The sequence below is a fragment of the Bicyclus anynana genome, chromosome 6, assembly GCF_947172395.1.
Source record: "Bicyclus anynana chromosome 6, ilBicAnyn1.1, whole genome shotgun sequence".
Taxonomy (NCBI): Eukaryota; Metazoa; Arthropoda; class Insecta; order Lepidoptera; family Nymphalidae; genus Bicyclus; species Bicyclus anynana.
The window spans coordinates 18,591,807-18,606,720 of NC_069088.1; the positions used below are offsets into that span (position 1 = coordinate 18,591,807).

The 14,914-nt window shown below is 44.0% G+C and overlaps 1 protein-coding gene and 1 long non-coding RNA gene across 2 annotated transcripts; both read left to right on the plus strand.

Moving 5' to 3' along the window:
- Positions 1–245: 245 nt before the first annotated feature.
- LOC128198163 (uncharacterized) lies at positions 246–4,208 on the plus strand. The gene is made up of 2 exons (XM_052882042.1): positions 246–568; positions 3,923–4,208. The coding sequence occupies exons 1-2, from the start codon at positions 295–297 to the stop codon at positions 4,111–4,113; spliced, it is 465 nt and encodes a 154-aa protein (XP_052738002.1). The 5' UTR covers positions 246–294; the 3' UTR covers positions 4,114–4,208.
- A 4,875-nt stretch (positions 4,209–9,083) lies between these two features.
- Positions 9,084–14,676, plus strand: LOC128198199 (uncharacterized). Its single transcript, XR_008250928.1, has 3 exons — positions 9,084–9,859; positions 11,082–12,314; positions 13,268–14,676. It is a non-coding gene; the product is annotated as an uncharacterized LOC128198199 (long non-coding RNA).
- The last annotated feature ends 238 nt before the right edge of the window (positions 14,677–14,914 follow it).

The window sequence follows — 14,914 nt, forward strand, 5'->3', positions numbered from 1 at the left end:
ATGATTCAGATGGCTCCATGGACCATCTAAACATCTTCATCCAAGAGTGGGCCCCTGGGGCCCACCCAAACTGATTCTCTTTTAGCGTTCAGTACCATACAAGTGCTGCAGGCCAACCTCCAGCACAAAATACTGGCTGTAGCGGCTCTACGGCGACAGCTGGAGGTCCACGCTGACACCATAGCCCTGATCCAAGAGCCGTGGGTCAGGAATAACACGGTATGCGGACTCAGCAACTGCAGCGGTAAGTTACTCTATAATAGCCTTAACGAACCGCCTAGAACATGTATTTATATGCCACGCTGCATTGCAGCGACACTATTAACCCAATACTGTTACAGAGACCTAACTACAGTAAGAATACAAAAAGGAACGCCTCTTTCGTCGCAGGCGCCAGCCCGGCCGCTAATCCTGGCATCGCTATACTTACCAATTGAAGAACAAATACCACCGCAACAGGTCGTGAACCTCATCAAATATTGTGAAGAAGGCAACATTGACCTCATAATAGCAGTGGACACAAATGCACACCACTCCCTATGGGGCAGTGAAGACAACAACAAGAGAGGTGAGCAACTAATCTCATACCTATTAACCACTAACCTTAGCATTCTAAACAGGGGGAAAGAACCAACTTTCGTATCAAGCAGATTTCAAACGATAGTGGACATCACCCTCGCATCTAACAACATTGAAGACAGAGTAACCAACTGGCACGTATGTCAAGAGTTATCACTCTGCGACCATCGCAGAATAAGTTTTGAAATAAACCTAATCAAAAAACAAGACACTCCATGGAGAAACCCAAGGAAGACAAACACACATACCTACAAACGCCTTTTACACTATACAACAGGCAGTTTGACAATGGCAAAACTGAACAATATTAACGAAATTAACAACGTAGTTGACAAAATAACGAAACAAATGAGAAAAAGTAGCTTCGAAAAAGCTTGCCCATTAAAAACACATGCAACAAAACAAACCCCAATACACAGCTGGTGGGGCCCAGAGCTTGAACACAGAAGGAAACAATTAAGGAAATTATACAACAAAGCGAAAAACACCAGGAAACCCTCAGACTGGGACGCTTTCAAAGACAACCAGAATGAATATAAACATATCGTCAGGCAGAAAGACACTAAAGCGTGGCGCAAATTCTGCACAAACATCGATTCCTATGATAATACAAACAAAGTGAGGAAAATCTTATCGAAAGACCATTCACTTACCCTAGGCTCACTAAAGAGAGCAGATGGCACATACACAAACACAGATCAAGAAATAAGTGAAACTTTGATAGATACACACTTTCCTGGCTGCAAAATAATAAACAGTCCAGCATGGAAAAATGAACACAATGTCCCACCAACGGCTGACGACTGGGAACTAGCAAACAGCATAGTGACAAAAGACAGATTAAAGTGGGCAATTAGAAAGAAAGAAAGAAAGAAAGAAATTTTTTTTTTTATTTGGACACACACACATAATACACAAAAGACAACAAATACCTAAAACAAAAGACAGAAATTTTAAAAATATAGTAAACTAATAATTTAAAGATATTAAACTAATGATTAAATTAAATCCAAAAAAAAAAAAAAAAAAAAATGATGTGTGTGGTACCAAAATGGTCTCCACTCAGCATGTGCTACGCTAGTGATGGATGCACCAGCGCAGCGCTGGTCTTCCGTGGAGCCATGTGGTGACGCGGGCGGAAACAACAAGAAGAAGTGTTACTAATTGATAATTAATAATAAGAACATAATAAATAATTATACATATATATACCTTTATAATTATATTTATATATATATATATAGTGTGTTAATTAACTCCTTTCACCCCTTTAAATCACCAGGAACTGACGAAATCTTTCCAGCTCTCTTACAATGGGGCACAGAACAACTAACACCATGGCTAACGACTTTATTTAAAGCATGTCTAGCACATAGATACATCCCACAAACGTGGAGAACGGTCAAAGTCATTTTCCTCCCAAAACCAGGAAAAAACGACTATACAAACCCAAAATCCTTCAGACCAATTAGCCTTACATCCTTCTTACTGAAAACCCTAGAAAGGCTAGGAGATAGATATCTACGCGATGGGGTGCTAAGCAAAACGCCCCTTCACAGAAACCAACATGCTTACTGCACAGGAAAATCGACAGAAACAGCACTACACACGGTAGTGAGCAAAATCGAACACAATCTAGAAAACAAAGTGGCAACACTAGCAACCTTCATTGACATAGAGGGTGCCTTTGACAGAACCACTTTTAAAAGCATAGATCAATCCTTGGACAAGTACAAGGTACCTCTGACTTCGCGAAAATGGATAAATGCACTCCTAAAACAAAGAGTTATACAAATCGACATAAATGGCAAGATACATGGCCTAGTGGCCAAGGGCTGCCCTCAAGGCGGCGTCCTATCGCCGCTCCTGTGGAACATGGTGGTGGATGACCTGATAAGGAAACTGAACGCCAAAGGCTACACCACGATAGGATACGCGGATGACATAACAATACTCATCAGCGGCAAACATGAAAACACATTAGGCAACATAATGCAAAATGCACTTAAACAAATAGAAAGATGGTGCACAGAAAATGAACTATCTGTAAACCCAAAGAAAACAGAACTAATACTTTTTACAAACAAGAGGAAGCCTGACCTCAAGAAACTACCTAAACTATTCAATACAACCCTAACACTATCCACTGAGGTAAAATATTTAGGGGTAATAATGGACCAAAACTTGAACTGGAAGAAACACATAGACACAAAGATCCAACGATCAACCATAATCATGACTCAATGCAAACGCATGATAGGGAAAACGTGGGGCCTTAAACCACACATAGTGAAATGGCTATATGAAACAGTGGTAAGAAGTTCTATGACCTATGCCTCCATAATCTGGTGGCCTAGAACACTACTAACAACAAGCCAGCAAGAACTACAAAAGTTCCAAAGGCAAGCATGTCTAGCAATAACAGGCAGCATGGGTACAACACCCACAACCGCTCTAGAGGTAATACTGGGAATACCACCCCTTCACCTACGTATTAAAGAGGAAGCAACTTTAACAGCCCTCAGACTAAAATCTAGCGGGCAATGGAAAGATACGAACACAGGCCATGCAAGCATATTAATGAAAGAAATGGCAAAACACCCAAACCTAGGGTGGATATGTGACAAAACAATGAAACAACACCTGATGGATAAGAAATACAACATCATCATAAATGATACGGAAACAAAACCAAATGCACACACAGTGGAAGTGTACACAGACGGATCAAAAACAAACACAGGAACAGGTACTGGAGTCTACTGTCCAGAGTTCAACATAAACATCACACAAGCACTGGGTAAGAGCAACTCCGTCTTCCAGGCCGAATGCGTTGGAATCACAACTGCGGCTCTAGCAATGAACGCTAGAAAGGTAACAAATTTTAATATAAACATATGCAGTGATAGTCAAGCAGTACTAAAAGCTCTTGAAAAACACACGACCTCCTCAAAGCTTATCTCAGACTGTCACATAGCTCTAACAAACTTAACAAAAACAAATAACGTCACACTAAAATGGGTGAAGGGTCATAACGGTAACACGGGAAACGACAGAGCAGACGAACTCGCACGCAAAGGTACAACACTGAAGGTTAATGGACCACTTCCTATAGTACCAATACCCTTCAGTGAGTACAAAACATGGCTCCGCAGGGACACGCTGATGTCACATGCAGAGTCATGGGCCAAAACAAATGAGTGCAAACATACTAGGGAGGCCTTTCCAAACCTCAACCCACGACTAACAACAAAACTACTTAATCTTAAACGTAGCAAACTCAAAACGGTAACAGAACTAATGACAGGGCACTGTTCACTAAATAAACACCTTTCGGTTCTAGGTATAACCGACAGTCCTCTGTGCAGAGCATGCATGGAGGAAGAGGAAACCCCGATACATGTTATGCTTAGATGCAGAGGTGTATCCGTACAACGCGCAGCACACATTGGATCCCCAGCAACACTCCATGAGGCGTTCGGCGACCTGGGCGGCCTGCTAAACTTCTGGAGCGAGCTCGGCTGGCTGGAGTAACTCCGGCGGGGACCAGCACCAAAGGGACCAACGTACAACGGCCAAACACAAATGGCCAAGTGCGGAAAAGGCCCAGGATAGAAGAAGAAGAAGAAGAAGAACCCGTTTGAACCACATACCAAAGTGCGAAGCTCATAGTTCAAAGAGTCGGTGGACGTTAGGGTACCAAGGTAGCCCCTGGGGACCCCTCTCCGGAAAGCGTAACGTTGCTCGAACCTTGAGATGGACCGATGACGTCTAACCACTCGAAACATACCTCGAAAAGGTGTAACACAAGCGCCATGTGAATGTTATGCAACGCCAGGAGTCGCCGCATGCCCGCGGCACTCACAGTGTTCCTATTGTGCAAGTGAGAGCGCGCCGAATGCCGCGCCGTGCCCACTGGTACTGACTGTACTGCGTACTGTGACGCGCCCCGTGCAGCGCTCGCATATGCATGAGCTGCGCCCGCCGCCGCCGCCGCCTCCGCCAGATAGCGCGTTTCATAATCGTAAACACCGCGCAACGACCGGCGCCTGTTATCGCACGCTTACGGGCGCGGCGCAGGCCCCGACCGCACGCGGCGCGAGCACGCCCCGGACACACTCCGTGCCGCCGCCCTCGCCCGGGCGACCATGATTGATTCAATGATTTAATTACTTACCTTAGACTTCAGCTCAAAATAAGTAATTTCGTTTTCTGTAATTGACCTTACAAATTGGTTTATGTTGGTGGTTTATATTGCACTTTCTTTTAGCTTTAAGTATTTTATTATTATTTTATGTACTAAAAAAATGAACAAAAAATACCGAGACTACACTCGAATTCATTTCTGGAAAGTTGTTTTATATTAACAAAGTTACTCCATACGACAGCTAGATAACTAGCACGCGTAGCTGGATTTAGTTTCGCTCAAATATATTAAGTTGACTTACGACACTTAGAATATTTTAACATAATTCTAAATCTAAAATCATGAACTAGACACGAATGAACACAGACGGTGCGTGTACCGCCCGGTCGCCGACCGGTCACGTGCGGCCGGAGCCTACAGCGCGCAGTGAGCGCTCGTGAGTCGAACTTCAGGTTAGCAGCTCCCCGGAGAGCCATTACAGTGCCGGAGTGTCGCGGCCGGACCAAAATAAAATGTGCGTGTGCTTTCGGGCCTCGCGCTGCACTCAGCTTTTACAGAGCTTTCGCTTTTTATTTGCTGACGCCGAACTGTTTCATGCGAATGTTCCCTGTACTCGGCGTCAGCTCCTCTGTGCGCGAAACAGCACTCAGCCTCCGATTAGGCAAGTAGGTACGTACCACAGATTAATAAAGTTCGTCGATTCACATGATAGTAAATCGGTACTGGAAGGTGTTCGCATTAAATCTTTCTACGTTTTCTTCCATACGCAATACCCAATAACGCACCTGTGTTCAACTGTAACAATTAATCATTTAGTCAGAATAGGTGTACCTATACATGTACAAGCTTCGCTGTACTTAACTGACACCACTTCGCGTTTCTTTGTTTAACCCTGATGACTTTGTGTCAAAATTAAAATTTCATCTTCAACTAAGAATTGGGAAAGGGTCCGACATTAACGGTCCGACGGGTGGGGAACGAATCGAATACCTCAAGGATAAACATGTTGTTTAAACTGGTTGTACCTACCTACCTCCGATAAGCAAAATCACGCTACACCTCGGTATCTCAGACGTTTCGATTATGATACCACTGGCCGTTGCTCCTGAGGCGCCGTGCCCTCCGCGCCCTCTCATCAGTCCGCTATCATCCACATTACCTGCTCGGCTGAGTACGCTAGCTCCTCGGTAAGTTTCCGCTCGAAGGGCACGTCGCGTACGTTTTCATTATGTAAGCGACCGAAGTCAATGGCGCGGAATAGGGCACGTCCGGCGGATCTGCGGTCGCCTCGCGTCCCGTCGTAGTACCGTGCCGCGCCGTGCCGCGGTCGTAACGTGCCGCGCTGAGCCGCCGTGCCGTAGTATCGCCGTGCCGCTGTGCCAACTCACGCCGCGCCGTCCATGCCCGCTATCTGTCACTGACTCCCCGAACACGCTGTGGCCGATGACTCAGTGATCTCACGAGGAACCCACATCGACTTGACTTTAATTTGCAATTTTTAAGGCGCAGAATATTCTTTTCTAAGAAATATAATAAACTCATAAGTAATACATAGAAAGTAGGTACGCGGATTCGATCCGAGCCTGTGTATACTAATATTTAACTTATTTATTTAAGTCCCCGATTGATCAAATAAACTGTATCTGAGATAATTGTAAAGTTTAGACTAGCAACGTAGACTTTAATTTCCATGTACTATGTAGACGATCCGTAAACATTACACCGCGGGGGGCGGGGGCGGCGGGGAGGGGGCGATTGTGTCGAAATGCCAAAATGAATATTACAGCTCCGCTTCGATTCGCATCTTCAATAATTCAGCGGAGGACACGACCCACATCGCGAGCAGGCGGAATACGCAATACGCAATACGCAATACGCAATACGCACCGACTGTTACACATTTCACACTCAATAAATTTGACGACTCTATTACCGAGGTTGGTTTTAAATACATAGTGTCGTATTGGAGAGAGAAGAGAGAAGATGAGAACCTTTACACTATGCGGTGATAGACGCCGCTATACGTACCAGTATGCTTTGCACAGACATTATAATGAGTTGTCTCTGCTCTACACGTGCTGGCAGACAGGCTCATCACCAACAGATATCTGACCGCGACTGACTGCCCGTCTCAGCCCGGAGAGCGCGCGCGGAGTGGCCATGACCCTGTGTTGAGATGGCTCATTGATCTCCGCGCCGGGTCGGGCGCTCAGCAGATCGTCTCTCGCGTCATTAACTGAGCTGCTCTACATTTTACTTCAGCTTTTTCTGGGCGCAGCAATGACCGAAAAGTTTTACAGTTGTTCAATATCTTTTGGCCTACACAAACTTTATTATGTTATTTTTAGCTTTTGCATAACTAACAATCAATCAAATATTCACATTGAATAAAAAAAATGTAAGATACGCCACTGTCACAGGTCGAATAGGTTCACATTAAAAATTCGTTTATTTTAAGCTTGTCTCGACGCCAAGAAGACATAGATTCGATCCCCGCCCGCCCCAAGAGTCTTCAAAATACTGTTCGGAGGGGGGGAAGAAATATTGGTCTTATTTCAAAGTTACGACTGATGTTCTTGTTAAACATGTAAACAAAAACATCCGGAAAGAATACAAAGAAAGAAAAGAAGAACCAAAATCGATTTACTGGAACTAGAGTATCTGGGAATTTGCATGAGCGCGCGGCCGCTGTGGGCACAAAAACTAGTGCTGACTATTTAAACATTTAGCCCTAACATTACTTGCCCTATATGCGTAGCCTACCGCTGGGCCACGACCCTGTCGCAGAAACGGCAGCGAAGAACGAAGAAGTTCGTTCACTTCAAACAGGCTTAGCTTAGGTAGCCGGTGGCAGCAGCTCAGCACCGTGTTATTTATTCATTTATTATTTGAAGTGGTACATTTTTGTGGCACGGCAACTGCGAACCTACATCCAACACATTTCATAAGGCCACGACCGGCCCGCGCGGTCACAGTTACCTACATCGCTTAGTATGTCGGCAGCCGCTCGCGAAAAGTACATTTTTCACGTAAATGGTTATTGCTTATAAGATTGATCAGAAATGTATTGTTTTATTTAGAAATGTTTTCGATAATATCAAAATTATATTTTTACTATTCGGAAATCTTTGAAATTGAAGGTAATATAGGGCCGAGTGTCACGGAATAATGATAATAAAGCAATATAAAATAAATAATAGTCAATACGCGATTTTTTTTTGTAAAACTTTATTAGTGTTTGTATGTATAACGTTGGTAAAAATTTAAAAATAAAGGAGAAATAAATAAGAGAAAAAAGTTACGAGAAAGGCCAAGTATACGAGCTAGCTCCGTGCGCTGCCGCTCCATGCGCGCACGCGCTCGTGGCCCAGGTAGCCGCGTGCCGTGTGCCGCGTGCAACTGTGCGGTCACTTCTGCGTACTGCCGGCGCCGCATGTAGATGCGCGCCGCAGCGTTGGGACTACTTTTTAACATTTTAAAAAAAGAAGAAAAAAAAACATACGCGTCGAATTGAGAACCTCCTCCTTTTTTTGAAGTCGGTTAAAAGCGATTTCATTCGTTTCTTTTCCGCGATGAGTTGGAACTTTGCAAGATTTTATTCCATTAAGAATTAGTGGCGGAGCGGCGTGCACAGAGCCCGATGTTCGGCGCGGGCCGGGGGGCGTGTAGCGATGAATGAAAAATCCACGACTAATGCACGTCACTTCCCCTCACGCACCATCTCACACCCGCAGTCTTTCCCCAGTCGCCCGCATTTCATAGGAGTGTTATCGACGAACTTGCCAGACTATAAATTGATAGATCACCGGTGGAGGACTCGTCCCCGAGCGCGCCTGTTGACAGACACTTCTCAAGAACACATTATTTTGGTATGTCTAACCTATTTCCCCGTAACTTTATGAAATGTATTTAAATGCAACAAAAAACTCTTCTTTCAGTTTGAATGGAAACCCAAAGCCGTTGCCAGGAAAGTTTCCATTCTCAATGCGGTGAAGCGCCGCGCGCCGGCCGCGAGCGCATGCACAACTTGTAGCGGCAGCTTGTACATACATATATGTATTCTGTGGCTACAGCTACTGCACGTGCCGATACACTAATGGACATGCTTTTGAAGCTTTCGGTCCTGCAGTGATCAGTGTGAAAAAAAATTTTCAAAAATTGCCCACCAGAATATTTGCTATTGCAGGTTAAAACGAACCTATCTCGATTTTTAGTTTTTACTCGACTACGGCAAAGACAAATGTTAAGCATTAAGTTTTGTTACGCCATTAATGCATGATCGTTACAAAGTAATTCGGCGCAAACGAAGTCAGAACACTACGTCTGTTTGTCTATAAATGAGTATGTTTTCGGAAGAAATTCTCGTTGTTTGAGATACAGGCAGTCTGGAGGACAGAGCCTCTCATTTTTTAATCACAGAAAGGTACCTAAGATTAAACTTTGATTTATCTTAACAATAGAAATGAAAATAAACAGATATTCTAAGCATGCAATTAGTAAGAAGAAATAAAACTGAAATGAAACTTGTTCCAAATAAAAGTTTAATGACGGTGTAGTTATGTACCGCCGCGCGCCGTGCCGCGGCTCAGTAACGACTGACTTGTCATCGCCACGGTTTTAATGTTTGAGCCTTGAGGTCGTTAAGTTTTATTGCGGCACTGACTGACGAGCCAGTCGAGCCTGTGCCGGCGCTGACGTCGCGTTGCATCGTATCGTGTCGTGTCGAGTTGCGTCGCGTCGTGTCGCGTCGTGTCGTATCGTGTGGCAGCGCGGTGGCGGTGGGCGCGGTGTCGACAGTACGTCGCTATCTCGCGCCGTGTTTGTTTGTCCCAATCATTACCGCGCCGATAAAACGTCGCCGCTTTATCTTTGATCTACTTTGTTAAACCTATACCTAATCATCGTTTACTGTATTTGATTTCGGTATCAATAATGTTGGCCTTAAATTTTATTTGTACAACAATTTAAAATGTCACGTTTATATTACATTGAGAATATGTTCGGTTTTGATCTATCACGTATGTAAATTAAAGATATCCACCGAACGACTCGCTGCTTCGGACATACTCGAGTATGAAGACGCCGATGGCACCACGCACACAATGAGTAAACCATCTGATGATACAATTATTCGTAAGTCTTTCCCTTCGCCCCCGTTTTTCCCATCTGTCAAAATATTAACGAGCAGTTTCCTAAGTTTTTCTAAAGATGAAGTAGTCGGAGAAGCTGACAGTCTGGCACGCGCGGCACGAGCGCAGCTCTGCAAATGTTCGCGGACCGTCATCATTAATTCCTCTCCGCGCTACTGCTGCGGGGTATATTTTAACTAAAAGCAAGATAACAATAAGATGATAACTTAAACGCTACCCGAAGTTTAACCATGTACATTGTACAGCTAGTCTATACTATAGTCCTCTCTTCTACTCATAAAGCGCGTATGATAATGAAACGGATCAGACTCTCCTTCGCCCCGATTTATTACTAATGGCGAAAGCTGTAATTTTAGCGCTTATCTCGGGAAATACGTGTTCGAGTCGAAATAATTTTTTCACTATTATTTTTAACATTACTTTCGACTTTTTACTCAAATAATAAAATGTTAGGAAACGGTCGTATTCTCGTAATTCATATTAATTGTAGATACAATTTTTTAACCATTCCAAAATATCTCAAAATGACAATTAATATAGAATGATTTAGATTATTCAATTACTCGCCGGAGCGAGAAATTTGCTCAGTCTATAATGAAATGGTTAAACCTATATCTATCTTAAAGTTCAGTTCATTACAGTTCATTAGTATTTATACATATCATCATTCATTATGAACCCATATTCGGCTCACTGCTGAGATCGAGTTTCCTCTCAGAATGAGAGGGGTTAGGCCAGTAGTCCACCACGCTGGCCCAATGCGGATCGGCAGACTTTATACACGCAGAGAGTTAAGAAAACTCTCTGATATGCAGGTTTCCTCACGATGTTTTCGTCATTTGAGGCACGTGATATTTAATTTCTTAAAAGAAAGTAGTAATAACCCAGTTTCGTAGTCGGGGCAAAGGAGAGTCTGATCCATTTCAAAATCGTATCGCACGACTCGCGTCCGACAGGTCGTGGATCTCGAACTGATGCGAATGATAATAATAAAAATTCTTAGATCTGTTTGCGCCTTTACCTTTTGAGATCAGGTCGTTAAAAATAATACATCACGTCGGGATCATCACTTTGCCGTGTGGGGTAGAAGGTGTGGATACGCTATATTGTAAAGTATTTGCTATTTTTATTTAAAGCTAAAACATCGCGCCGCCGCTAGCTAATGTACATATAATACAATGTTCACCTCCGCCTCATCTCCACAGCAGCAGCAGTTCCCGGAGCTACGTCGGGTCGCCGCTGAGGGCGGGCGGCAGTCAGGGCGGCGGGCGGCAGTCAGGGCGGAGGGCGGCAGTCAGGGCGGCGGGCGGCAGTCATGGCGGCGGGCGGCAGTCAGGGCGGCGGGCGGACGCTGATGACATTTTTAACTAGTGCGCGGAAAGTCGGCCGAACGAGCTGACTGTATTACTTTTAGAAAATTAGAGTAACTCGATAAAATTTCAAGTTTATATTTAATTAATCGTTGATCAATTAATTAAAAATAAACTTGATAAAATAAAAAAAACTGCATCTTTATATTTTACCTAAAGTTTGACTATAGTATTCCACGAGCTCATCAGTCAGCCGTCGCCGTGACTCGCGTTTGTCACTACGCTGCCACACCACGCCACACACCGCGAACATCGGCGCCATCGCCAGTAGCCAGTGGCCAGCCAATTAGTTATATACCTTTAAGTACCTAGTTCTACGAATTTCACTGATCCACTCAACGAGCAGGCGTCAGCGCTGTGCCGTTGTTAGTTATTTCCATAGAAATCGATATAACAAGGCGACGGACACGACGCGGTCGGCGGCCCACTCGACTACAGAGAGCTGCTGGCAGAGTTGTTGACTCAGGATTTAAGTGTGACAGTTGAGACATAATGTAATTTTTATTTTGGACCTATAAGTCACTTTTGCGGTGACAAATTTACGCATACGAGTACTTCCTATCTACGTGCAGTCGAGGGCACCTCGTCGAGTATTCCGCGGTGAAGGATGGATCACATCGCTCCCTGCCTGTCCCTTCGCCTGCCGTGCGACGTGCGACGTGCCTGACCGCCCGGACGCTGATGTGATAAGTTTGACAGCAGATTGTAGTCACGAGCGGTACAGATGTTCAGGGCTTTGTGTATGATTGGACCGATTTGATTGTTTTTTAAATTCTCGCTTTTTAATTTTATTTTTCTTTTACATGAGAATCCCCCATCCCATGTCTTAAAATCTCGTTCTATTCGCAATCCAATAAAAAATAAATAAAAAATGAACGCATTCCACAGACAAGAACGATGCATTTCATTTCAATTTAAAGTTTTTTATTTATTTTTCAAAACAATCAGGGCCTTACCAAAACAAAATTATGACTTCACTTCTCATCTCGCAACTTCAGTCCCGTCGTGACCACGATCCATGCAACAGGGTCGAAATATCGACAATAAAAATCTCGTCGTTTTATCGTGGTATGTACCCGTTTAAATAACATTCATAATGAACAACCACGAAATAAGTTTAAAATCATTAAAACAAAATTACTTTAGCCCCTAGAGGCTGAAATGCTTGTTTAGCCCCGCTGTGGAGTGGTAATATGACAGTGTTTTTGAGCAAGAGTAGTGAAAAATATAATTAGTTACGAACAGTACTTGTGCACTGTACTGTGTCAAGCAATGATAATTTATACTATATATCGTTACGTCTCTACATAATCACCGCAGAAAGTGATCAGATTAATAGATTGCAACACTGAGCGCACACATGCACAATTTTGTCTTTAATTCCATTATATATTTATGTATAGATGTATAGTTTTTACACTTCCTGAACACACAACTCGACATTGTACACGATATTTAGATATTATTTGTTAAAATAACGTTCGTTGTTGACCACAACTAACGTTGAGTTGTGTATAAATTTCCTCTTTAAGCGCCTCATTTTTCATGCGCTAGAAACACATCTAACAGTATTTAATGTCATTGTCTGAGGGTGCCATTGATACCGAGACCGCTTCCTGCTGCAGCAGGTACGTGAGCGGGGCGCAGGTAGGCGCCGCACAAAGCCTCGCTCGACGAATTCTTACATTACATTTTACGAGCCCGTGTTTTTTGCCCGTCGCAAATTATAGTAGAAAAAGTAATTCTCCATTTATACCGAAAAGCCGATTGAAGTGAACGAACAAACATTTTTGTTCGGTTACTGCATTGGGTTCTTGTAGAGAGGCTATGTAAATAACTAAAGTATGTACCTACTTAATTTTTGACAGATTGCGTGTGTCCAACATCAAATTCAAATCACAAATACTTTAACCGTTCGTCGTTGATCGTACAAAACAACTGAACAAATATTGCATTAGGTATTTTATTATTGCAGAATTATCTGGAACCGTCTATTGACTACTTATTATCCTGACATGTAGGTACATGAATGCAGCATGTGAGAGCACATCCTTACGGTGCAGTGGGACACTCGCCGGTGACTCGGCCGCAAGCCGCAAGCCGCAAGCCGCGCCGAGTTCATTTCCTCTGCCGCAAGTGACTTAGCATCGAAAGGAAATCGCCTCGCCGGCTGCTCCGATATCGCCTTTCAGTGCACAACTGCACAGGGCGACCGGCGGGAGGTTTGCTGCCTATTCACATTAAAAACTATTCAAAAATAACTAATGGAAGCGAGAAAATAACTAAACTGTTCTAGTAGATCTAGACAGGGATCACGTTTAAAAATACAATTATCAAAAATATATTTTAATAATGTACAAATTACAAATTGCTTGTCTACAAACTTTACGCACCGGTTCAATTACATTACAAATACATATTATACTCGACAAAACTACTACTTCTTTTTTCAATTAATTGCCGACTTTCCGTTAACATGTAGCGACTCCTTTCCCTCTCGATGTGCCAGTCGCTCCTCAGGTACTGAGTGAGGGAGTACTGTGGAGGTGCCTCACGTATCCCATCGCGCTGCTCACTCTTTAACACCAGTTAAGTAACAACAACTGCTCACGTATAAGTTAAGTTAATTAACAACTTAACTTGAAAATCGTTACAATACAGTAAGTAAGTACAAGAAGGTGCGTAAAATTTAAAAATAGTTTTATACATACAGCTGCATTTTTAATTTAGTAGCCGCGCGCCGCCCACGGCCGCCGAGGGTCGTCGACCCTCACCAATTAGCGCGAGTTAGTGAGAGTTAGCGCGAGTTAGCGAGAGTTAGCGCCCACCGCGCGCCCACTGCCCAGCGGAGTTGCCCAACCCGCAGCGCAGCGCTGTTGCAATGCTCGAACAGACCAAAGCCCGCGTAATGAGGAAAGGCCGCGCGAAGTCGTCGCCGTGGCCTAGCGAGCATGACTCACACTAGCACTGCGTCGCGACTGCACATTAAACACACTCTTGATAACAATTCTCCTCCAAGAAGTCATGAAGACTAATGTTAGGACTGAGGAATTAGTACGACATAGCCTTAAAGACGAGGCTCATTCCATCCATAGTTTTTAGGCGTTGAGTTTATTGAGGCCTTAGCTTCGTGTACTGAATTAATCACTGTCTGTGGAGAGGCAGAGCGCAGGCAGTCGTGGTAGAGCTGTAAGTGCCGCGTGTCGAGTGACGCGGCGCCCGGCGGCGGGCGGCGAGAGGCGTGTTCGTTGCACTAGTGGTCAAGTAGGCATGACATGGGCTGTGACGCGTTTGTGTTTTTCTACTTCTGCTCGTTATATGATATAAACACTGAACCGTGACGCGCTGTACGTCCAACTTCAGCAGCTGCAGGTAGTCTCCTCCACATATCATAATACGACAGATTGCTGTCGTTCGTGTCAAATAAAGTCAAGAGAAAAAAATGGGCTGTGGCTGAGTCATGATGGACACGGCCGAATTTTGTACGTGAATACTTTTACTTAAGTAAAATCCCCAGACAAAGCCCGGGCAGGCAAAGTAACGGACGCAGGAAAGCAAAGGGCGGCGGTAGCTGGAGGCCTGACCACAGACCCCGGAGTACGCTAAGTCACCGTCGGGGGTTAGTTACGCACGCGGCCACCATCGTTATCTACTTAAGTCAAATCCCC